We start from the raw sequence: 27,177 nt of genomic DNA on the forward strand, positions 1-27,177 counted from the left end.
ATAAAATGCATAGAAGAAAACATAGGAACTAAACACAACAACCTTGGACTTAAAGAGGATTTTATGAATTTGACCTCAAAAGCAAGGGAAGTAAAAGCTAAAATAAATGAATGGGACTACATCAAACAAAAAAGCTTCTGCTCAGAAAAAGACATCATCAACTAGGTAAAGAGACAACCATCTGCATGGCAAAATATATTTGCAAGCAACCTCTGATAAGGGCCTAATATCCAAAATATACAAAGAACTCATACAACTCAATAACAACAAAAAAACAAATGATTCAATCAAAAAATGGGCAGAGGACCTGAACAGACACTTTTCCTTAGAGGACATACAAATGGCCAACAAATATATGAAAAGATGCTCAACATTGCTACCTATTAAGGAAATGCAAATCAAAACCACAATGAGATACCATCCCACTCCTGTTAGAATAGCTATAATCAACAGGACAAGTAATAACAAATGTTGAAGAGGAGGTGGAGAAAAAGTAACCCTCGTACACTGCTGGTGGGACTGCAAATTGGTGCAGCCGCTATGGAAAACAGTATAAAGGTTCCTCAAAAAACTAAGAATTGATCCACCATATGATCCAGCAATCCCTCTCCTGGATATTTACCCCAAAGACTTGAAAACCCATTTCTAAAAAGATATTTGCACACCAATGTTCATAGCAGCACTATTCACAGTGGCCAGGACATGGAAGCAAATGAAGTGTCCTTACAATAGATGATTGGCTAAAGGAGCTGTGGTACATACATATGATAGAATATTACTTAACCATAAGAAGAGATGAAATATTGCCATTTGCGACAACATGGATGGATCTTGAGGTAATTATGCTAAGCGAAATAAGTCAGACAGAAAAAGTTGAAAATCACATGATATCACTTATATGTGGGATATAAACCTAAAAGCAACAAATGAACAGAATGAACAGAGACTTAGGGACATGGACTATAGACTGACTAGTGGTTACCAGAGGGTGGGGGAGGAGGGGGGAGGTTGGCAGGGTAAAAGGAGTTAAATATAAGGGGGTAGGGGGAGGGTGATGTGGGTAAAGGGGGTCAAATATGTGGTGACAGAAAGAAATCTAACTATGGGAGGTGGACACACAGTGTAAATATATAAATGCCTTACTGTTCAAGTCTATAGCTGAAATTTATTGGATTTCGTTAACTAATCTCACTATAAAAATAATAATAATAATAATAATAAAGCTATATCCCGCATGATTCCATTTACATTATGACAAAGGCAAAACTACAAGTATAGAAATCAGAAATTGGACAATTTTTAAGAAAATATAATGCTCCTTGCTGGTAAGCAAATGAAAACATACTCATTTTGCTGGTGAAAATTTAAGCATTATAATTTGTAGGGGATGTAATCTATCGATATTTATTTTAAAATATTTAATCATATTTAAAAATATAAATATGTATCTTACTGTGAAAACGCAGGAGTCCCAATCTCAGTTATCTATCTCGTAGCATTAAAAGCAGTAGATGCGGGCGCCTGCAGGAAGGAGGTGGCGTCTACGAGGTGAATGAGCAGATTTTTGGGAGGCGGGGACGGAACTCATATATCGTGATGGTTACACAATGCAGACTCGATAAACTGAACACTGAAGAGGTTAAATTTTACTGCATTTAATTTATACGTTAACATGAAATGATGAAATGATGAGTTACAGGAATTGCCATCAGCTAGTTTTAGCAAAGGAAGCAAGATAAGGACAGCAGTTACAATGCCACCTCATTTTTGGTAAAATAAGCAATCACAAAACTACTTATACATACCTACTACGTACACAGGCTGTTTGGATGTCTACCAGAGTAGCTAGGAAGGGTAAAGTAGAAGCTGGCCAAAAAAAGGAGAGTAGGAAAATCAAGACTTTACCCGGGGCGGGGAAAAGCTACACAATGTCAACCCATTCATCTTTTATGTAAAAATTGCACATGCGACCGTGCATGTCTGAGGAAAAATACTGGAGGTTAAACGGGTTTTTTTTTAGAGCTTTAATCCATAAACACAAAGCTCTAAGAGCATCATGAACTGGAACTCTGTGGTCTTGGACGTGGAAACTGTAAGAGCGACTCTGCTGCATTTTCCCCAGAATCTTCCATTTCACCCTTTCCTTTCTCTTCCTAGTACTGGTGTTTTCTCCTCCTCCTTTGTGATTTAAGACTACTTACTAGTAACTATCTTAAGGTTCAGTAATGACAATCATACATGAAGAAGTGTTCACTCAATGACTGAGATAGTTCTTTGACTTGTCCTTTTTCAAAAGAGAAAGATTATAATTTATTTGTCCCTCACACATTGATTTATAACAGCCGCCCAGTTTTTCCAGACTGTTATCTTTCGACATTGTTTATATCACAGGAAAACAAAAATGGGTCTTTCAGTATTTAATAAAAGGGCCCTTTACAATCCCTTTTTGGCAAAATTCATAAAGTAGAATTAATAATAAGACGTCAAGAGTCTAAAGGTGAATTGTGTTTTCTCTAATTGTCATAAGCCTGGAGGTATTCCTACTAAAATGAACGAGAGATATTTATTAATGTTTACTGAACTCCTACTGTATGAAAAAACTTAACAGGTAGTATTTCATTTAATTCTCATAATTTTACATGGAAGGTACTGTTATTTCCCCTATTTTATAGCTTAAACAAAAAAAACTGAAGCACAGAGGTATTCAGCAAACACATGCAGCATCAACATCCTGACTTAACCTGGGCAGCCAGTGTGTCCACTACCCTGTTATAGTGAATGTCACATAAGGCCACCACACACACTGTGTGAGCAGCTTTTTTTATGAATCGCTGCCTTGGCTTAGGCCTATATCATCTCTCATTGATTTTATTTCAACTGTTTGTGGCTTTTCTTTTCTTTCTTTCTTTCTTTTTTTTTTTTACCTCAGTTTTTTACCCTCTCCATTACCCTTACCTCAGCAAAAATGGGCTTTTAGAACAAAACTTGATCGATCACATGCCTTAATATGACTAACTGGGTCACCATTTCCTACAGAGAAATTTTAAATTCGTAAGTCCTCTCTGCAGTCCCTTCCTTCTTCTCCTGTTTTGTCTCCTCCATGCTCCCTGTCCAAATGTGCACATCTCTCAGCCGAAGGTACCTACACATCTCCCATCCTCTTTCAGAATATTCCCTCGAATTACAACACATTCCCTGCCATCTCTCCTCGGTTCTGCTCTCTCTCCTGGATTCCTTACTTCTACCTTCAGGCTACTTTTTTAATTTATCTTCATTGCTCCATCAGGAGTCACCTCCTTCAGCGAGGCATCTCAAATCCACTGGACCACCATCCATCCCCTATAAAGCATTTACCAAATCTTATTGCAAACACTTATCCGCTTCGGTCGCTAGATGCTGACCACCTCAAGGCAGGGAACATGGCTTCCATTTGTGCACGCACAGGCCTAGTATATGGTCTGCACTCAATAATTGGTTTGAGAAAACAAAAAGGAACAAAACATTACGTGAGCCTGGAGAAAACATACTGTGAATATATAGTTCCAATAAGCAATAGTCTCCTTTCTATTTTAAACTTTAAGTTTAATCCACCTGCCACAAAATCTTAAAGAAAAAAATAAAACATTGAAAAAGAAAAAATTAACACCTTACTCCACTGTCAAATAATGCGCTGGTTTTACAGTTTTAGACAACAGATGGGTGGCCAAAATCTCCTCCCATCCTCTTAATAACCAACCCCACAAACCCAGTTCCCAATGGCTATAAGTAAAAATATGGTCAATACTGTTAGTTATGGCATACTTCTTTGGAAATCTTAAAGGGGAAACAAATAGATTAATGTGCAATAGGGTTACATGTGCTTAAATAGGATATGCAGTACAGTTGTGTTGTTATCAAATTAACAAGATACTAACATATCGGGACAATGGCATCTAAACAAGAAAAACTAAAACAAACCACTTCATTTTTCCTGGGAGTTTCACAAACTTGTATTGGAATGCTGTGAGTACTTATGGTTGCTCTATTTTATGAGGATATGTAAAAATTGTAATGGTTGTTTAAAATATGTATGAGGAATAAGTAAGACTGTTTCTTACCAAGAAGACTTAAGAGTGATTATGCTGCATTCAAGTATTTGTGGATTTATTTAATAGGTAGCGCTAAATCTCTTTTCTCTGTTCCCAGAAAGTCTAAACTATTTTTCTTTGTTTTGCAAAAATTGGATTGCTCTCAAAAGAAGGCAAGCCTACTGTACATAATTCCTGGCAACCAGAGAAGATTATCAGAACACATTTTCTCCTCCTCATGCCTTCAATCCAATCTTTAAAAAAATGCGACAACAACAAATGTTATTAAAACGATGCTCCTTTAACAAAACTCGATTAACTGAAAATTATTCAGTTGATCAGGAGAATTGAAAGCAAGACAAAGTAGAGTTTCATGTAGATAGTCTATGGACAGAAATGAAAGTACACAGTATCATCGCTCCTCAATATAAGACAACTAATTTTTTTTTTAATGTCCTACCATGATTTGCGTTCACTGTGTGATCAGCGTTAGGAAGATGGTTCTCTCTGTAGGTCAATTCTTTTACAAATTCCCAGTGCGACACTTCCGTGAGAAATGTCTCTCAGCCACAGAAACCAGACTCAAAAGTCATACATGAGGTGATTTGCTGTTATGCCTGGAAAAGAAAACCGGTAAGAGAAATGAGGTAGGAGCATGCATGAAATACTGACTCTGTACTAGCTTAGGAGGTCAGAATGAACATTCCACTTTGCAAAGAAGATTTTCTGACTATCACGATAGTTTTGCTTTTCCAGCTCCATATGTGCTGTGTGAGGCACCGCCCTAGAATATTCTTCTGTCTACAGGCTGGCACATTTCATCTTGGTTGGCCACCTCCACTATATTTAATGATGCAAGGTGAAACTCGAGAGCTTTTCAGGGAGTAACTAACTCACCTGCCACAATGAACAAGATTCACCTTGCTGAGATGGCAGAAAAAAAAAATTCATTTAAAAGGAGGAATTTAAATCAAGTCTGGACACCTGAAAAGGCTGAGTTCAGCACCTTGGTATTCATTCTGATATTTTAACAATTTCTCCAAAAAAAAAAAAAATGCCTAACCACTTTGGAATTGCTGGTAAGTTAGATATTCCAAATTCTGCCCCCCCCCCCCAGTACACAACTTAAAAGTTTGAAAATACTTAAATTTCTACATTTATCGGAAAAGAACTAGTTCAAGAGAAACTCAGGATTTGGGGTAAGCTTCACAAGCATCTTTCCCAGTTTTGTCACCAAATTGCCAAGAAAAAAATGGCAAGTTTCAGAGGGCTGAGAGGTAAACTAGAAATTCTAACTTGGTTTGTGCTTTTGAGAGATTAGTCTTTATGTGCTTAAATTTCCTTTTCCTAAAATAGGAATCATAGTAGTTTGGGGGATAAATTAATGCGATTAATTTTAAAAGATTTTCAAGTATTTCTCTTTATGCTGAAGCATCTGTATAACAATGGAGGGGAGAATGAAACAATTCTTCGTCAGAAAACACCTAAGGTTTAACAAGCTCCCTGAGTTCATAATGCTATTATTTTAATAGCAATAACAATAGGCATATTACTATTGAGCTCCGAGTATGTGCCCTGTATTTTGCATATATTAACATCAGTTTTCACAAAAATCCTACAGTGAGTATAATTATCCCCAAAAGAGACAAATGGAATTTTTTGCAGTAAGCCTTACTGTCATACTTACCTATGACACGTTTTAGGAAATTGTATACCCAGGCTTTGAATTGTCTGATGCCAAAGCTTATACTTTGAAGTCTTCCTAAACCAGGATTCTGTCTGATAATTAAAAAGACTCTATTACCCCCGATGCTCACTCCTAGCCATTATTTTAAATTTTAAATAATATGACCACTATACCGGCATGTTAGATAAGCTCACTTATCTTCATATCTTCATCAAAGGATCTTTAAATTTCTTTAAACAGGGATGCCTGTTTTCATGACCAGATATTTCATCACGAACATGTCAACTCTAAAATACTAAAGTGCACTATGCAAATAACAATGCCACTTAAATTTTCTCTACATATAAATCAAATGTTTAGATCTCAGAGCTATGGTTGTTTAGTCATGTAATGGATATATAAGATATTGTTCTTTACAAACAAAATTATTTTCTCCCTCAAATGGATAAAAACAAGTGAATTAACTACAACATAATAAGGAAAAATGATTTATGTTACTTAATGGTGAATCAATATGACAAGGAAATACCATTTACTCACACACCTAAGTGGAAATCTATTGCTTCTGGATGTTCTTTTCTTTCTCAACTCAGCTACAGGTTTTGTATAGAATGTTGCTATTGATAAAAACTTACTCCTCAGAGGAGAATCCCATCTGTTTTTTTTTTTTTGACATAGTCTTGGGCACCTATGACTAACCGCGACCGTCTCCCTGGGCATCCAAACCACCCTCTGCTTTAGTTCCTTGGTCCTCTACGAACTTTGCCACCTTCTAGGCCACCACTTCTCAGATCTTCTAAGTCAGTTGGTGGGGTGAAGAAATATGCAAGACTTAAACCCATACTTGACCTCTCAAATATTCTTAGAAGTTCCAAGTTCTTGGCTATGAACTTAGTCAAGGACTCCTTCTACTTCCCCCCACCCCACCCATGGTTACCCCCAGTTCATAAGAGACACAGTTCGTAGGCACAGAAAATCTTCCACAGATAGGCTGCCCACATACCTGGTTGGCCCAGGATCGCCCCAGTTTATGCTTGTGGTCCTAGAATAATAATCATTACCTCTCCTTTTTCCTCTCAATAGTCCCTGTTTGGACAATAAATTCAAAATTGCCTCCTTGGGTCAATAAATTATATACTGACACACAAATAAAGCAAATAATCTTATTCAGTGCAGGTGGCCACTGAAATAGCCTATAATTCTCGTAACCATCCTATTCTCCAACAAGGAAATGGTGTGAAATGGCTTTAAGAACAGTGAGTGTGAAAATAGTAGGAACAACGTGACCCAAGCATCACCAAACCCTTCAACAGACTCTTCACAACTGTGTCTGTCATTCAACTGAAAAGATGTAAAGATTTCAAGACACAAAAACTTTCGGTTGTATAAATGTTAAAATCTGGCTTTAGGACCGAAGTTCAAACCATTTCTTTCATTACCTCGATGTTTTATCAGTTAAAATGTCAATTACTGCATTTTCCACAGAACATTAAATACCACTGTCCTTTGAAAAATAAAAATTAATTTTTAAGATCCATCGCCATAAATGTGTAAAAGCAAAATGGTCGTCATCTCTGTAAAAATTGTAGTGAATTGCTCAGTTATTTTTTCCAATGACATTTGTTTCAGTACACTTTGAAGGACTTTCTTTCAAAGCTAATCTTCTAGAATTTAACTCAACTATCAAATATAAGTGAAATTCCAGTCACCAAAGTTGAAATTCTTCCATTAATATTTCCTATACATAATTCAAAAAGTTTAGAGTAAAGTAATAAATACCTTAAGAAAATCAAGAGGGCCAACATATTCTAGCAACTAATAAATGTCTCATACCATACATACTAAATGCTAAATATTTATAAAATCTCAAAATTCATCTATTCACATTATAAACAAAATATTCATCATAAACAATGATTTTATTTAAATTTCTATGATTATTGAACATACTTCACTACTTCTAATCAGAGCAGGAGATATACCGTTGTTCACAATTTTAGTGACATTTCAGAGTTTATCAGTTAGAATAATATTTTTAATTTATGACAAAGATATCTCTTGCATATTTAACCACTGCAGCATATTGGCAGAAGACAAAGAACTTCACTGTAGTAGCTGAGGAAAATTCTTCTGAATCATAAAAATTAAAATATTTATGAATTCTCCAGTTCAGAAGTAAACCAGCTGTCTATTAAGAAAAAAAAAAAGTACCTATGGGAATGAATAGGGAATATTCCATTTTTTAAGCATATATTAGGTTTTAGAATGATTAAATAAGTGTTGTTAATATGTATTTAAAAACCATAAGAATCTTGTCTCTACTAAACATACATATATTTCCCTTGCCCGCAGGAAGTATTTTGGTACTTAATAATTTTTTTAAAAAAGTATGAAAGACATCCAGAGATAGTATCATAGTAAAAATTAAATGCACTGCATTTGATTCTTGGCTTAAGCTTCTTTCACGTGAATAAATGCTCTAACAAGTTCTACAAAAGAATTTTTTCCCATGTAATTTTTCAGTTTTGATTTAAACACAGATCTACTTATCCTCCATCCTTTTTGGAATGCAAACACACACAGGCACACATACACATCATATTTTTTAATATGTTATCATTGAAAATTAGATATGTATTTTTCAAAATGTTACTGTGGTAACACATGCTAAGCGTAAAATTTGCCTTTTTAGCCATTTCTAACTTACAGTTCTGTTGCACTTAGTACATTCACACTACTGTACAATTATTGCCAACTGTACCTCTAGAACTTCATCTTTGCAGAATGCAACTCCATTCCTATTAAACACTAACTCCAATTTCCCCCTCCCCCTCTTCCCTAGAAACTACCATTCTGCTATACACAGAATGGTATATTTGCCCTTTATGGCTAGCTTATTTCACTTAGCATAATGTTAAGGTTTATACATGGCATAGCATGTCTAAAAATTAGGTATATTGTACATGTAAATTGGTCTGCTAGCTGATGTATACCTTTAGATGTACGGCACATGTTCTATTTTATTATTAGAAATATTTGAGCTCTATTGTGTATTTTGTTTTATTCAATGTCTCTTTTATACAGAATCATACTAATAACCATCAGAAAATCTCTTTTTGGAATCATGCAGTATGTCCTTCTATGACTGGCTTATTTCACTTAGCCTAATAATTCTACATACATGAGGTATCTAAAACACTCAAACTCACAGAAGCATAGAACAGAGGTCACCAGGGGGTTCGTCCTCCTCGTATTGCGGCCCTGGGGGCGCCTTCCTGGCCGACATCTCGGGCTCCTGGGACCTAGGGGCCTCAGGTGGTGGCCCTCGCCCTCTCTCCGGTGCCCCCGGCTTCTGTTCGTCCCCCGACGTCGCGGCCCCTTCCAAGACGGTGGCCGCACCCGGTCAGCGCCCGGAAGCGCCCTACCGGGGCGGTCGGGGCGCTGCGTGGCCAGCCCTGCGCAGCCCAGCCGCGTGCGCCGCCGCAGACGGCGCGGCTTCACGTGCGCGGCTACGTCGCGGCACTTGGCCGGGCAAGGCCGGGGCTCACCTGCGTGGTGCAGGTGGGCCGCGAGCTGCGCCGGCTGGTGGCTATCACAGGCCTGGGCAGCCGCCAGCTCCTCAGACCCCGAGAAAGCGGACCAGGAGGAAGAAGCGGGAAGGTAGCCCCTGCCTGGGTGCCACCAGCCGCCCCGCCGCCGCACCCGTGGCCTTGACGGGCGGATAGGGGCATGGGTCCCTAGCAGGGGCCAACGCCAGGTACATGTAACCGTCCAGTACCTCGGCCCCCAGGCCAGCTACAGACGCAGCCCTCCCAACTTAAGAGGGCAGATCTCAGGAGCGTTCTTACTACATAGAACTGGGACACAAGGAAAACTTCGGAGGTGAAGGATTTGGTGATGGTTTCACAGGTGTACGCATATGTCCAAACTCATCAAACTGTATACATCAACTATGTGCAGGTTTTTTGTGTATCAATTATGCCTTTATAAAACTTAATCTATTGTTTGGTATTATAATGATGCTCATAGGGTTAGTGAAGTATTGGACATTTTTGCTCCTTTCATGAAAGGTCTCTAATTTGCTTTAAGTCTATCACATACATATATCACCTGTTTTCCCTCTCAGCTTGCTTATTTCTAAAGCCTTTTTGGCACAGTGGTTCCCAAACTTTAATATACATATGAATCACCTGCGCCGTTGTTAAAACGCAGCTTTTGTTTCTGTAAGGCTGGGCTGTGTCCTGATGTCTGCATTTCGAATGAGTGCCCAGGTGATCCTGATGCTGCTGGTCCATCAGGTACACTATAGAAGAAAAACTAACAAAACCCATTTTCACTTTTTAAATTAACTGCTTTTGAAAAGGCACTGGGCTAGAAGTTTAGTCAACTACATTTTTTAAAGTACTATCTAAAAGTAAGAAGATCTTGGTAATGAAACAATGCTCAGCGAGTGTGCCTTTTGGGGAAAAAAAAAAACAGACTGACTATACTGAGTATACAGAGCAGAGCTCACTGACATTCAGGAGTTAATATTTACTAAGCCTCCAGAATATGTTTAGAATTCCTGGTGCTATTCAAACTGCATATATAAACTGCACTGTCCTAGAGAGCCATCCTAAAATGAGACAAAAAGAAGATATAAAAGCATTTTCTTTGTGCATTTTGAATTTGGAAATTTTATTTTAAGAAAACTTTATTACAAAGTCAAATTGGTAAAATATCAACTTAAAAGTATATGAAAAACTTTCAAAGTGGTTTTAAATTTCAAAGGGAAGCCAATTTTTTGTAAGATATATATCCATGTGTATATATGCACAATATATTAAATATTTTAGTGCAGAAAATTGTGTAACATATCACTTCTAATAGTTCAATTGATATATGAATAATTTTCTCAGAGCAAAACTGACTGTATAAACATTTACATGAAATATTCATGTTTGTATCAAAATATATGGATATATATGCATCAAAATATGTAACTATTTTATCATATGTAATATGGCTACATTATTATATCATGTCTGCTATATCAAATTATCTCAATCAAACCAACATACCAAGTTTTCTTTGGTCAAATGAGGTTACATTACTTGGGAAACTTAATAGACTAAGAAGAAACACTGTTGATAAGCACAGACATCTGTCTCTGCATTCATACCAAGGATATAGCAGAATTGTATCAAGATACTCTACTGGAAAAGTACCAGATGTTGTATAATCAATGAAACTTCACTAAAGGAAGAGAAATGGGAAAATATATCCAGAATCAAATGCTAAAATATCTACTAAGACTCCAGGTGAAATTTAAGATAATCAAAAGAAAAGCATAAAGAATCTTTCTTTGTAGGAAAAAAAATAAAAAGGAAAAACTAAGCTTCAAAAGGTACAACTGAAAAGACAGAAAATATATTTACTTTCAGTTATTGAATTTGAGAATAATGCAAACCATTAGAAAGGTGAATTTTTCCAAAAAAAAAAAAAAAGAACCAAATTGTCTGTAAAAGATTTAAATAAAGAACAGAAAGGAAAATGATACATTGGAGAAAATGAATTGTCCTCACATTGCTTTTTTCTTTTTTTTTTTTAATGAAAAAGAGAGAACCACCCAAAAATTTCATTGAGATCATATTGGTAAATGGATTATTGTATTTAAGCTAGGTGTTTGCGGAATTAATTGCATTGCTGTTTACAATTAGAGGATTTTTTCCTTGCTTTCTTATTTGTTTCCTGCGTCCTCCTCCATTGCTCTTAATAAAATCCTTACCCATCAACCAAAGCATATTGTACAAAGAGCTTTTCATGAAAAAGGTGACATTTATCTTATTGCAACATTTTTCTCTTGCTTGATAAAATACCTCACTAAAATAAAGCACTGCAGCAAAAATAAATATCAAATTTCAAAAATTTTTAAAAACTCACTTATTTGTGATACAGGAGTTGGATTCACTTAGTTGGAATTCTTTGTTGCTAAAGAGACATGGTATTTTAGTTGCTAAGTTCCTTCATGTGAGAACTATCATGTGGTTAAATTATATGTCCTTTTAAATATGTCCAGGCTTGAACAGAAATGGGATTTCTTGCAATCATTCCTAGCAAAGACTCACCATAAAAGGCCTGAAAGGAAGGTGTTTGGCCCTTTTTGCCCAGTCATGAATACCAAGTGTGACTGATACGATTTCTATAGTTATCATGGCTGCCAAGGAGGCAATGGCGGCCATCTTCCTCCTTAACCTCTTTCCACAGCTTTGTACATAATTGGTCAGAACAGGAAAAGTCCTACATTAAAGGGGGAAAAGTACAAAGAGGTTTCCTTTCCCATCTATTTCTCTCTTGAGCAAAAACACACACATTTGCATATATACATACATATCCCATTAATCGCAATTATTAATCTGTTGAACAAATGGTGAGGTTTTGCGGTGTTAGCAACAACCACCAAAACATTAAATTAGCATAGAGGCCCACACAAGGAATAGTGCTCATAGCTTTAGAATATGAATGTACATTCCTCTTATTTCTTATTACTTTCACCTTGCTCAAAACCAAGGCTAGCATTTGAAATCCAATGACAGTAGTGAACGAGTAAACCATTAATTCACTCACAGCAAGTTGCTGGGGCTTCGTCACTCTCATCAGGACAGTCCTGCTGAGAGTCACAGACTGATTCTTGGGCAACACACTGGCCATTGGCACAGGTGAATTCGTCTCCAGAGCAAAGCTTTTGAATGGGGCCCGTGCACAGGCAGAGACGCACAGCTGATCCGGCCCAATTAAACCTTTCTGGCTCAACATAGCCCCTTTGAAAATAATCTTTAGGACAAAAAAAAAATGAACAAAGAATGAGTTTATAATTTCTTTAAAAAAAACTAGTACTAATAACAGATTAAATTGTTAAGGAAAAGCTCATTCAAAGAGCAGGCAATACAATTGATAACGAAGTTCCTATTTGAGAGTGTGACCCACACACACAAGACTGATGGGCACATAAGATCCACTGAGGCCCCTCAGGAACCACCATGACCAGACAAAACACAGCACCACGCTCAACCATCGACAACATCCCTGACTGCAAACCTTTTACTTAGTCATCACCTTTGCAGCTCTCTTTCTTTAATACTCAAGGAAAAGAATGTGTTGTCACTAACACCGCAAAAGCTAAGCACCTGTGGGGTTTTTTTTTCTGAAATTAGTATTGGAATGCATGAAGGGACATCTCAGGCAAATAGTAAGAGACACAATTAAAGAATCGAATATTTAAAAATAAATATTTAAAAAATTTTTATAAAAGCAGAATTTCTTTAAAATCAAGAAGTGCTAATTAAAGGAAATAAATCTCATTTTCTCCAGTCAAATTGCGACCTTTTCTGAAGGTATACAGTATTAGCAAGTGAGACAACCATACGTTGCTTGTCTAGTATAACATAATGTCGAAGTATTAATAGTCCTTGTGGTTCTACCAAAAGGAATAGTTAGTTAACACTGCATGAGAGACAGAACTAGCTGACGGTATAGCAATAACTAATTCTCTGCTGTCCAATATTGTAACCACGAGCTACAAAGGGATAGTTCAATTTAAATGAATTCGAACTCAGACCCTCAGCAGTACCAGCCACATTTCATATGGTGTTCAATCGCCATATGTGGTTAGTGGCTACCATTTTAGAGAACACAGATATAGAAAATTTCCATTACTGTGGGAAGTTGTAATGAACCGTGCTGAATTAGATGTTGTTAACATATAAATAAGATACTAGGAATAAAGGCTGACTTCTTTTAGTCTCTTCCAGCTCAAAGTTTCTGAATAGGCCTTCTTCTTTGCAAAAATATAAAAAATATACATTTGTTTGTTAAGAATTACTTAAGATCAAGTTTCGGTTTGCAAATATATTTAACTAGTGTAGAAAACAATATTAAATTTAAATCATATTTAATAATAAGAAAACTTTGTATGCTACTATATACTTTCCATGTAATGAGTAACATAGAAAAATATGTAAAAATTCTTGGCCCTACAGCTGTATATTTTCATAGCAGCAAGAGATCAGATATGCAGAAATATCAGTTCAGATTTCAAAAACTGATACATTTAAACTTAAGTCTCAAAAGTCAGCCACCATTGAAAAAAGTCAACATTTAATATGTACTCAGAAACCTAGAATAACTCCAATTTATTTTCTTTATATTCTACCTGTTTTATCTTTGAGTTAAATAAGAAAACTTCAATATTCAGTTTATGTAAAAAGAATGAAAATGCAATCATTTTATACTTCTTTCAGAAGTTATAAAGGCAAATGTCAGCTTAGAAAAACTGAAATAGTGTCAAAATGTTAACTCAATAGTCTATGATATAAACCTCAGCCTTGCTGAGATTGCAACAAAAATGCTATGGCTCAGAAATTTCGACCTTGGCAGGTAAACATTTATAAAAGTTTTTTTTTTTTTTTTTATTTTTCTGCACAATCTCAACGAAATCCCAAGTCACATTTTTTGAGAAGCAGCCTTCCCACTGAGCATATGTGTATTTCAGACACACCTACCTCTTGAATAGGTGGAGTTATCCACATGTTACAAAGATGGGAATCACTGCACTTCGATACCTGTTTATTATTTACCTGCTTTGTCATGCAATTTGCCTCCCTAGTTGCAATGCATGGTATTGGGGGCTGCTTGTGAGGGAAACTGTGGAAACTGAGGAACATTTAAATAAGAGTACCCACACTCTGAGTCCTCCACTCAGGGAAAATCTGGCCTGAGAAGGGCTAGGGACAATAAAAAAAAGTAAAGTAAGCAATCACTCTCCCCTAACCCAAATTTAAATGCTTATTAAATTTAGCAATGGGTGCTAAATTTACTACTGCAAAGCTCACAGTAAAACTTATGATAAATAATATTTGTTTTTCCCTTTTAAATGTTAAATGTCTTCAGTCTTTCTGGTGTAAAGACATCTGCTTTTACCCATTTTCTGTGAGTTGGTGAATTGTACGTCCTAAACACTTCTTCCTTTGATTAGAAAAATAGGCATGACTCATTCCCCAAATAATATTCTCATATTTATATATGTACTCTGTTACATTTTAGTAGAGTTTACCCTGCCTGTATGGTAGTAAGTATGAAGAAATCTAACATATTGGTGAAAAAGCTGAATAACATTTTTTTTAAAAAAAAAGAAAAAGTAAGGAAACGAAGGGGAGTGTGAATAGGTATTGCACAGAGATTCTTAGGGCAATGAAAATACTCTGTATGATAAAAAATAATGGTGCAAATATGTCATTATCATTTGTCCAAACCCACAGACTATACAACATGCTATATAATGGATCTGCATAACGATCGCCTCCCAGGTTGCAAAGTGTATGCAAAAATTGTATTACTCTACACTATGAGGTAATAGACTCAATAAAAGTCTATCGTGTACTCCCAATTTTGCCTGTGGTATTGGGCTTTCTGATTCATGATCAGGCTTTTATGGTCTAAAATAATCCTACTTTTCGTCAACAGTCAAGTAAATCTGACATTTCTCTCATAAAGACAGACCAAGTTGTTTATACTATTTACCTATAGGATGCATTGATTTTTCCTGTATCGATATAATGAAAACACAGAGTGGCGTAAGTACGTCTCATGTTGAGCTCTGAGGCTGTCTCTGTGCCCCACTTTTACTGTGAGATAGGCAACAGCGGGGGAAAGTGACATGTAGTTGTAATGACATGTGACACTCATACTTTTTTCAGACTCGCATAAGATTTTTTTCTCCTCACTTGGCTTCACTTATTTCATTCATGCCCAAGACTTTCTAAAAAAAAAAAATGAATCTATTTTCAACTTCGTCCTTTACCCTCTGATGTCTACTCCAATTTCCAAGCCTTAAATATTTCAGAAGGTAGTCTAAACCCATTAAGATGGACTTTATTTCATTACTTATGCATAGCAACTGTTAAGACACCTACAAGACAGCGAAACATACGTGGTAGACATATTTTCGGCTGATAGATTCCAGGTTACATCAGGATGAATTGGAGTTATAAAACGTTGAGACACACAGCTAATTTCTCCTCCTCCAATTATTGCCTACACGATTTTGATGATTTAGCATCGAGACATTTATATCCTCCACAGATGCTTTTAGTGACACGGCTTGGCATGTTGCATTCATCACTTCCCCTCACTTCCATTTTATGAGAATAATTGAGAGCAATTTTGTTCTTTTTTTCACAATGACTAATTGATTCCCCTCTGTTCTACCTGACGAAGAATTCATCTACATTTTTTTGAAAAGTGAGCAGAGTTCTTTCTAAACTTAAATGGCTTTTCATATGCTAAGTTTACGGTATATTGTGTATGAAATCTAGATTTTTCTACCATATTTTCCTGTGTGATGACACAGTAATGAAAAAGAAAAATAATTAACCCTGACTAAACAAAATCAGTTTTTATTTTATTTCTGTCCGTATTCTCAGACTCCTATTTGATTACTTTCAACAGGTGTCAAAGTGAAAGAGACCCTCAGCTCAGGAAAGTCTTTCAAGAGATGTCCTAATTTTCTATTACCTTAAAATCAATCAATAAAAATTTTAAATATGTTTTGACTTCTACAGACTAGCATCACTAATGCCATTTTACCCTTCAAGAACAATATTTATCACTAGATCTCTTAGAAATTCCAGCTTATCCTTTTCTCTTTGAGTGAAAAAAAATCAAAGGTGCCAATTTCAAGGTTTTACTTTGTTTTTTAACTACTTGTGATTGCATGTGGGGATAGGACTATGTACTTTGGTAAAGATCCTCCTTCAAGAAAAGCTTATTATGGCTTTAAAAACTATTGTACAAGAAAAGATACTTTCTAAGGCATTTTCTTTCCTGCCTTGACAAGGTTTTCTTCCTACTTGCCAATGGGAATTTAAAGAATATGGAAAAAGTGTCACAAACTGTTCATCTGTCTCTCTATCCTTTGCTCACTGACCAGGTAACTCTCTCTCCTCAAGATAAAAGATAGGCTGTTTCTATGATGATTGCCTTATAAATGATGAACAGGAACCTAATCCCAAGGACAGTCAGATGACCCAGTCAGCACTGCTACACACTTAACCTGATTCTTAAGTCAACTTTTTATTTAACAACTTGTCTCTCACCTGTGTTTTCTATTTCTCAAGTTCTAATGTCCTCTGAAAATAAAGAAAATGAACCTTAGTATTTTCACTAGATATTTCTTTGTTTACCTGCCCAAATCCTAATGGTTGTTTTCTTCATTGTATTCATGAGAAATGTAAATGATCCTTTTCATCGAGAATGAATTTTGTAAATAATAGGTTTGGAGTACTTGTTTAAGTGCGTGATACAACATCAACTTGTGACTTAAATGTACTTTGATGCAGATTTTGCATTGGTGGCCAATGTGTTATGTTTCTAGAGCATAAGCAAATACAGTGTCAGAAAAGATAGGACACCTTCTTGCAGAATACTGGGATAACTAATGAATCAAACATCAGTCAACACTCTCTGCGATATATACCCAATTGGTTATGATGAATACATTAGATCAGTTCTCCATGATTACTTTCTTTTCCTATAATGTGGGAATTGGAATGTAGATAACTCTCACATATATGAGGTGGTTTCTGAAGCCAATTTGTTTCACTCTTTTCTTGTAGCATCCTAAAGCCACCAGAAGAATGATACTGCTCATTTTCTGTAATTCATAACTCTAGTCTACATATACTGAAACTTTAAAAATCCACCCCTGGTGATAAGGGCAGATTAAAATAATCCCCAGGATTAGAAGAGATATGATACAAATTTCTACTGAAATATAGGATAGTGATTCATTTGACATTTAGTGAACATTAATTAATTACCTGCTATGTGAAAAGCACTATCATGGGGCCATATATTTAAAAGCAGCTTTAACTATAATGTAAACATAACAAAATTATTCTAGAATTTTTGTTACTATGCCTATATTGAAGAAGAAAATTGGAAATGGAAAGTTGCAAATTGCATGGAGGGTCACTGGGCTTGATCTACATGACACAAGTAACAGCTGAAAATTATTGAAACATAAATGGTATAACATAGATGGATAAAGTTTAATCTTTTTGTTTTTGCAAAATTTCTCCCACGTATCTGGAAAGTTGAGAGTACTGCAGAAAGGGGCAGGGACATGCCCACCCACCTCACACCTCACCAAATTACATGAAATATATCAAATAGGATGCCAAATGCTACTGCAAAAATGTGACAGAAATAAAACATAGTTACAGAATGCTAAAAATTGCGTCTCATTCACATAACAAATGAAAGTGTATTAGGCTATGTAATTAGAGTATTCATCCAACTTTGTGCTTTAGAATTCTGTGCATGTCTTAGAAAATAAAGGTAGAAGAGAGAAGACGACATGATGAAAATGGCCCAAAAGGAAAAGGGAGAGGGGATAGTGTAGAGCTAGGAAAAACAGAGAATTCCTCTTGAATTTTCAAATATCTTGATCATAAGCATTCTGATACTTCAGAATTAATTATGATGGCACGTCCAAGTTCAGAAGAAAACGGAACAGATAAAATGCTATTGACAGATGGTCAGTGGCACGTGATGAGTACAGATGATTAATAAACTTTTGTCGAGAAATGAATCTGGCTGATGCTATGTGCAAGTTTTAACTGGTTTTATCTAAAGCATCCCAAGCCAAAGGAAACTGACGTGGATGCTTATATGGTCTTCTTTGTTCCACTGTCAGAATTCCTGCTCTGATTGTTGAATGTTCCCCATTTCTAGAATGATTGCAGTGTACCCCTAGGATTTCTTTATTCCTATCTATAAATAAATTGTTCTTTATAATAGAAATTCTCAAAGTGCCTTAGGTATTTCCCACTGGTAGAAGACCATTTTCAGTTAAATTTAGGTTAAAAAGAGAGAGAGAGAGAGAGAGGCATGGATTTGTTTCATTCCCTAGCATTGCCACTACAACTTTCACTATGCCCAGAGTGTCATTTATCTTTTTTCATTCAAATAACTCATTTGCTTGTATTTAATCAGCAAGTACCAGCCTTTAAAATTGTATCTCCTGGTACCAGAACAAGTAATTTGCTTCCTTCATATTTAAAGTTTTAATGATACACAGATCTAAAAACCAAAACAGATCACATCAGAGCTTCAATATAGAGTGAACAGTACAGAAACTCAAATAGTTCATGTTATTAGACTTATAGTTTCTTTAATATACTTTCATGAATTTTAACAATTTTATGAAATAATAATGTGCGAATTATCACGTTGGCTTGTGTACATGATAGTATTCCCTAAATCAGCTTCTTAAAATTTCTTTTAAAGGTACACTGAGTAAACTCATGTTAAGGAACAGCCTACCCACAGCTGAGAAACACAGGTTGCCAAGAATAGAAATTTCATTTACTCAATAGATTTGAAATAAATAGAAGTTTCTTCTCACCTTATTACTATATAGTCCTGCTCTCAGAATACTGTTTTCCAGAGCTTAATAAAATTGAAGATGACAGCTCTTGCCCAAGCAGTGATACACAGAGCTGCTTAGATAAGCCCTGTTGTCTAAATGGGTAAGAAGAGAAGAATGCCTAGCCTCTGCTCACATATAGTAACCCGGAAAATAAAGAAAAAGGAATCAATTTAGAAAAAAAAATAGCTACTTTCTGTTTGAACAAAATTATTGTATTTCCAGAGTTTTCAAAACCTGCCTTGAATCAAATATTTTACGTAAATGAATATGATGATTTAAAATAACTACATCAAATACAAATGAGAGGTTTTCATTTCCACATGTTCTTCCTAAAATGCATCAAAATCTGCTTCTAATTCCTGAAATCAAAGTTTGATAATGCCCCCAATATAAAAAGTCAATATTCTTATAAAATCTACTGATATAAAAATCTCTATGCCACCAAATTTTCATCTTCTTTTAAATGTCACAATGAAATCTTTCTTTAAACAAAAATTTTGCATACTTCTCCTCAGAATTCTTTTCCCTTTTGATTTTTTCTTTTTATAGAAAAAAACCTTTATAGTTTAAAAGAACATAATTTAAAATACCCTCTTTCTCACCAAACTACATGGAAGTATCAGATATCTACATTCCTACTAAAACTGTACCTATGGTTTTGCAGTACATAAAAATATTGTCAATCAACTTTTTCCTATTGATTCTTAAAACCAATTTGCATTGTTCTTGAACTCAATAAGATAGACAATGCGGAGATACAAAGATGTTTACGTAATAATTTTGAAACTCTGTTTTTGAAAATAAAGTCTTATTTCTTTGTAAGTTAGTAAATATTCCTGTATAGAAAACTATGAAATGCTTATTTACTAAAAATGTGAGACTTTAATCAAAATAACACAGTAAGTTAATACTTTGTCTCTGACCTATACACAAGAAAATGATAAATCAAATAAAAAGACATTTTTTCCAAAAGCAGAGAAAGATCAAATTGCAGATGAAACAGCTCAAAAAATAGGAAAGAAAAGATATGCCAAGTAATGAGCAGGGGTGAAACCACAAAACTCATAAACTTTGGGGCCAGAAATGACCTATGGTAGCTTGAATTTTGACCAATTTAGATACTGCAAAAGATGGAGGAGCAGAATCAAATTTCCTCAGTGAAGCTAAAGACTAAGGCCGGGGAGCCCTGCTCATAAACTAAGGTGGGAAATATACCTGCCCTCACTGCTTCTGGCTGTGGCTGAGACAGAACGTGCAAAACTCCGAGTATTACCATGGAATATGAAACCCTAACCTAGTATTGCTACTCAGGTAAGGTCTTGGGGACCTCAGTAATGCTCCAACAAAATCACTGAACGAGGAGGTAGGACAAAGAAAAATATCAGGAAAGAGTCGGGGAGGCTGGACAGAAGGAGCAAACCTACCACAGATACCAGGAGATAAAGAACCATCACCACATAGAAACCAAAGAGACTTTCATTCTAAAATCGTATGACCTTATGGATTATTATTTAGATGTGAGGTCAATTTAAAAACATTTGAAGTGTATAAATACTAAGCAAGTTCACCACCACAGATCTTTTAGAAATAGAAGAACAATTAATTAAAAAGTAAAACTTTACAAGAAGAAAAAGGAACCAAAAGGGAGAGGTTGAGAAAAGAAACAATGATGAGTAAAGAACATGATAAAATATATCGTTGTAATAATTGGAGATATAATAGCTTCAAGAGATATTGACTTAAAAACCTTTTGAAAATGTTAAACTATAATTCAAGACCAAAATAGGGGTTAAAATGATAGTTAAGTTGTGTCGGGGTACTTTTATTCCTGAAGGAGAGAAACATACTGAAATATAATATTAAAGATATATGCTAAAAATACTAAATACCCATAAAAATATAAGGCACATAAGTCAAAGCTTCCAAGCCAGTGAGAAAAAAAAAAATTAATAAAAGACTAACAACCAAAGACCTCAATAGATATCCACTGAGAACCTAGACAGATGGCAAATAAGCATATGAAAAGATGTTCCATATCACATGTCATCGAGGAACTACAAAGTAAAATGGCAATAAGATTCCACTGCACACCCGTTAGAAGTCTAGGCCCAAATCCAGAATGCCAAAGAGAATGCGGAGCCACAGAAATCCTCATTCATTGCTGGTGGGAACACGGTATGGCACGGCCACTTTGCAACACAGTTCGGTGGTTTCTTGGAAAACTAAACAGACTCTCACTATATGATCCAGCAGTCATGGCCCTTGATATTTACCCGAAGGAGCTTAAAACTTACATCCACAGAAAAACCTGCACATGGAGGTTTAGAGCAACTTTATTCATAATCAGTAAAGCAAAACATCCTTCACTAGGTGAATGGATAAGTATAAACTGTGGTCCATCCAGACAGTGGACTATGATGCAGCATTAAAAAGAATGATCTATCAACCCCATTGAAAGACATGGAGAAACCTTAAATGCATATTACTAAGGAACCAATCTGCAAAAACTATATCCTACATGACTCCAATTATACAATATTTGGAAAAGGCAAAACTATGAAGACAGTAAAATCTATATGGAAGTAGAAAAAAAAACACCTATTAGTTTCTGCTGGAATCAAATTTTAAATTATGAATTTTTAAAAGACTATCCCTCAAAAAAAAAAAAAGAGAGGAAAAAAGGAATAGAGAGAAAAGTATACACAAAAAAAATCACAAATTTAATGTTAGAATAAGAGGAAGAAAGTCATTAACAACACTACAGGAAGGAGGGCTAATAAACTTAATAAAATAATTTTATTTTTTATTCTCATAACATCTATTATCTCCTGATGATAATAAAATTAAAAAGAAATTAAAAATTAAAAGAGTTAACCTAGCATAATTCTTTCTTTGCATTGTTGAAATATAATTGTTTTATTTTTTTCACTTTCAATATCTGAGGCATATTATAGTTTCAATAAAGTATACTCAGTATGTTCATTAAGACCCCCAATTAAATGTCTTCATACTAGTCACAATGGAATCCTAAAAACAATACATAAAAGATATTACATATTTTTAATTTCCTACCTTCGTCATCACTGATTTGATCCTGCTGAGGTGTAGGTTCTAATGTGGGAACTTCTCTTGCTTTTGTGCGGGTCCAGGGCGTTTGCCCAGCGGATGCTTCTGATGTTCAGTCACACATGTCAAATTTGAATCCATAAGCCTGACCCACTAAAGAGAGGAGGAAAAGATTTTGATGAGCTATCACAGTCTCTGAGAGTGGCTGCTGCAGTCGAGTTTAAGCAGACACACACAAATACGCACATACCAATTCATATCTGGAAATCCTGATTCAATAAGCCTTAGAATGAATCAGCAACTTTATTTTTCAAAAGTTCTTCAGTTGACCCAGATGGGCATTCTCCCAAATGGGCATAGCTATAAAATAAATAGTTTCCCCATTTCTTATATCACAACTTTGGTTGTGATTTCTTAAATGGCCTAATATCTGACCTTCCCTACTTAATGGAATTAAGTTAGTTTAAATCACTGACCATTCATTAATCACACTGAAATTTTAAAGAAGAAATATTGCATATAATCTCAAGATGGTCTTTAATGGAATTATTTTTACAAAACGATCTCAAGTTAAATTCACATATTTACTACCTTTCACTTTTTGAATAAACCATAGATGTCCAATAACACCTTGGCTAAACTTTGGACATAAATGTCAACCAAGGTTGGTGAGTGGTCTGAGATTAGTGGCCTGAGTCTCACGAACGGACCACACGCCAACAAGATGGGCATGTCAATCTCGCACTAACACCTCAGCCCTTCATCAGTACTACCGCCCCTGCAGAGACTCATATCTGGATGGCACAGCTCCTACTCGGCATTCGATGCATCTTGCCATGGTAAATTTAAAGCCTGGCAAGAGTGAGAGGCAGGTTCAACTAGAAAGACTCACGTATTTCTCAAAATGTTAACATTTGCCTTACAAAGCACTCTCCACCCAACTCCTCAGATGTCTGGGGCGACTACCAAGCCCTCAAACCAAATCTATTTCTCTGAGAAAGTAGGTACCCTGCCCTGATGCAGAACCTATTATTAGAAGAATAACTGCATGTGTCAAATAGAACATAGGATATCTGCTTTAACTGGAAACTGGATCTGCCCTGGAAATATCTTCCCCGAAGCCTTCTCTAATAGTGCCTGTTTTTCCCCCACAAAATCCTCCCATCAAAAGACTCAAAGGTAGATTAGGACGCGTGCTTCCTGTCCCCTTGCCACTTCCAGATCATTTTCATCGCACGTTCCTAAATACCCACGCTTTGCATCTCTTGGCAGCAAAGGGTAGGGCACTCTGTGCCAGCTTGCTGCAGCTGCCTGCGAACGCAGGTACACTACCTGTCAGTCCTTGATGATTTGGGCTCTTGGTTCACTGTCAGTCTCTTCAATATTCACTTTCACTTTGCCTCTCAATTTCTCGATTTCTTCTTATTGGTGATCCTAAAAGAGAACGCTGATGAAAAAGGACCTCTACCTCCACTCCTTTGAGTATTATCATTACCGATGATGACAACACTTTATCTTAATCATGAGTGGCCCACTCCCAACCATCATCCTTAACTTTCCAGTCCACTTCCTTTTCTATTTCAATTGCAACAATTCTTTGACAGCACCTGTCCCTACCAGTGAGCTAATGGTCCTACGATCTTTCCAATTCCTTTCTTCCTCTTTCATGTTCTCATGTTAGACAACCAGGCATCCCTTGGCCCTTCTTAAGCTTTCCCATACTCTCAGGGCAAAACTGTTAAGTACAACTCAACCTGTAGTGTTAAGTACCTGACAATTAGCTTTCTTGATTGTCATGTAAGTGCTTGACATTAAGCTTTGATTGCTGAGGCTTCCATTTCAAAGACACCATCTCAAGTAGACACTCAGCCAGCTCTACAACTGGACTGAGAACCAGGCCACCCCATCCACGAAGGTCTCCTTTTAGAAAGCCCTGGGTGACCTACATAACTAACCATTGGACTGACCCTGCTTTTCCGTTCCAACTTTAATTCCTGCTCTTATTTTTTTTAATTCACTAATAAATAGTGATCCATGAAACCTTAGGATCTCCCACCCTTCAATAAAGGCAGGGCCCTTGATGTCTCGCGCACGCGCGCTCGCTCTCTCTCTCTCTCTCTCTCTCTCTCTCTCTCTCTCTCTCTGACCAAGTTGTATGGTCCTGAATATGCCCTGTATCCTCCAAGGCCTGTGAGTTATAAACCTTATTTTTTCAAAGTTCCCCGATGCTTGGTGCTGATGTGCGTCCTGCAACCATAATAAGAACCGCGAGGCCCAGTCCCGCCATAACAGTGGCTCTGGGCAGCAAGATGCCTGTGGGGTCGTATGGACCCAGGTGACTGCCCCAGGCATCATTATGGACGGGCTCAGACTTACACAAAACCCTCCACCTGTTCCATCCTGCATCTGTGCAACTGAACATGAGTGAAGAGGAGCCGACAATCACGATGACTGCAATGGCGTACTCATGACTGCTCACTCCATCTACACTGCGTTTCCTAGTTCTTTTCCTCTACTCCTAGAAAACTATTCAAAGCCCTTTACTACCCTCCTTAAACTTCTACTCCCTCCTTCATTTAGCTAATCGTCCTTCTTTCCACTCCATCTTTCTCAGCTGATCATCTTGCTTAACATTTCATCGGAAAAATCAGAAGAAAACCTCACAATTCGCACCCCCAATCTCCGAGACTGCTGTCCACGCGCCTCCCCTTCTCTAACTGTGGGTCATTAGTCCTGCTCCTCTCGAGGTCCATTATTTTCACTTATACAGAAAATGCATCCCCTCTTGCCTATTTAAGAAATCATTCCAGTGATTTCCTCCCATCTTTTACATCAATGTGTTTCACAGGAAAAGTTTCAATATACAAAGTACCCCAAATTTCACCCACCTTAAAAAACCTCCTGAACCTACAGCCCCCTCCAACTAATTTTTCTAAGTTCTCATATTCTCACTGAACCCACACCGATTCTTCCTCCCCATTTTCTTTTTAACCTGTTCCAATAAGGTATTTTTACAAAAAAAAAAAAAAAATTACTGAGGTAAAATTTCCATAATTTTTAATTTGCCATTTTAACCATTTGAAAGTATACAAGTCAGTGGCTTTTAGTACATTCATGATGTTGTGCGATCATCACCACTATTTAATTCTAAAAAGTGTCCATCACTCTGAAATGAAGCCCATCCCCATTAACGGTCACTCCCGTTGTCTCTTCCTGCCTCCCCCAGGCCTCTGGCAACCACTAATCTGCTTAATCTGCTCTCCATCCATATGGATTTGTCCATTCTGGACATTTCACATAAATGAAATTGGACAACATATGGCCTTTTTTGTTTGACTTCTTTCACTTGATATGTTTTCAAGGTTCGTTTATGTTGTAGCATGTGTCAGAACTTTATTCCTTTTTTTAAAAACCCTACCACTTGCCTGAAACTGCATATATCAAGGTTGACTTCCTAATTGCTAAATCTAATATTTAATTTTTCCTCCCCAACATACCGGACATATCAGTAATATCGAACGTAATTGATCACTCCCCCTTCTTGAAACATTTCCTTCTCTAGAATCTAGTACATCATTTTCTTTTGGGTTTCCTCGTTAATTACTAGCTGTTCATTCTCACTCTCCTTTGCGGGTCTTCCCCCACCTCCTCAAGGTTACACAAAGTAACATTAGCATGTCCCAGAGCTCAATCCTTGGGTCTTCTCTCTACATTCACGATCTTCTTCATATCAACTAGTCTCATGCCTTTCAAACCTTTCCTAAATGTCAATGACTCACAAAATTCTCTCTTAGGTCCAGACCTTTCACTGGACTCCAATACAAATATCTAGCTATGGACTTGACCTCTTCACTCGGACGCCTAACAAGCATCTCTCTCAATAGAAATACATTCGAAACTAAACTACTGATTTTCTCTGCCCAAACCTTCTCCCCTCACATCCTCTCCCATCTTAGTTCATGATAACTCCATCTGCACAGTTCAGGCAAGTAGTCTAGAGTTGTCTCTGTCTCTCTCGCTAAATATGCCATCCCTCGGCGTATCTTTGCTTTATCTATGAAATACATTAAGAACCTGAGTCTATTCTACCACCTCCACTACTATCAGTTCTGGCTCAAGGAAACAGTATTCTTTCTGGATTACAGTAATAATTTCTTATTTTTCCTCCTTGTTGCTGCCCTTGCTCCATTATAATAAGGTTTATGTGAGTCAGATCATGATTCCTTTACTCGAAACCTTTGCATGGCTTTCTATCCATCAGGAAGTAAACATGAAAGTCCTTACCATGATCCCCATATGAAGCAGGCTTACTCTCCCCTCAGGAACTCTGCATTTACAGTACCTTCCATTATACACCTTGCTCGCTCCCTCAACAGCTTGGCTTTTTTGCTCAACAACTATAATTTCCACGTAACCATGCCTTATTACTCTATTAAAAACTTCACCTCACTCTGACCTGTAGCATTTCTTATCTTGCTCTTCTGTTTTATTGTTCCCCGCAGCACAAATCACCACTCGAGATAAAATATATTTGTTGTTCGTTTTCCTATTATCTTTCTCCCTCTGACTAAAATGTAAGTTCCATGAACGCAGGGATTACTGTTCGTTTTATGCTGCTGTCTCCCCAGTGTCTAGAAAAATTCTTGGCACAACATAGGTGCCCTGTAGATACTTTTTTTAATGCATGCATAAATTAATGACTTAAGAACAATTTAACAAAAATTTTTTTAAAAATATCATAGACCACATAAATTATTTACATTTTGATTTGGAATAAAATTGAAGCAATTGCTTGTGAAAATGATTTATGAATAAAACCTATAATCTGGTTTCTCACAATGAAAGCATACGAATGATGAATATGCAAAACCGCCTGAATGGACGATCCA

General features: G+C 36.5%; 1 protein-coding gene across 1 annotated transcript in view; it reads right to left on the minus strand.

Annotated features, from left to right (window-relative positions):
• The window catches only part of MALRD1 (MAM and LDL receptor class A domain containing 1), a 481,557-nt gene that overhangs the window by 419,326 nt on the left and 35,054 nt on the right, over positions 1 to 27,177 (minus strand). The window contains 8 exon segments of the mRNA XM_036226667.1: positions 4,528 to 4,654; positions 4,656 to 4,675; positions 12,361 to 12,483; positions 12,486 to 12,570; positions 14,671 to 14,757; positions 19,199 to 19,347; positions 22,277 to 22,441; positions 23,038 to 23,140. Coding sequence (XP_036082560.1) covers positions 4,528 to 4,654; positions 4,656 to 4,675; positions 12,361 to 12,483; positions 12,486 to 12,570; positions 14,671 to 14,757; positions 19,199 to 19,347; positions 22,277 to 22,441; positions 23,038 to 23,140 — 859 coding nt within the window.

This window comes from Rousettus aegyptiacus, unplaced genomic scaffold, assembly GCF_014176215.1.
Source record: "Rousettus aegyptiacus isolate mRouAeg1 unplaced genomic scaffold, mRouAeg1.p scaffold_m13_p_10, whole genome shotgun sequence".
NCBI classification, from domain to species: domain Eukaryota; kingdom Metazoa; phylum Chordata; class Mammalia; order Chiroptera; family Pteropodidae; genus Rousettus; species Rousettus aegyptiacus.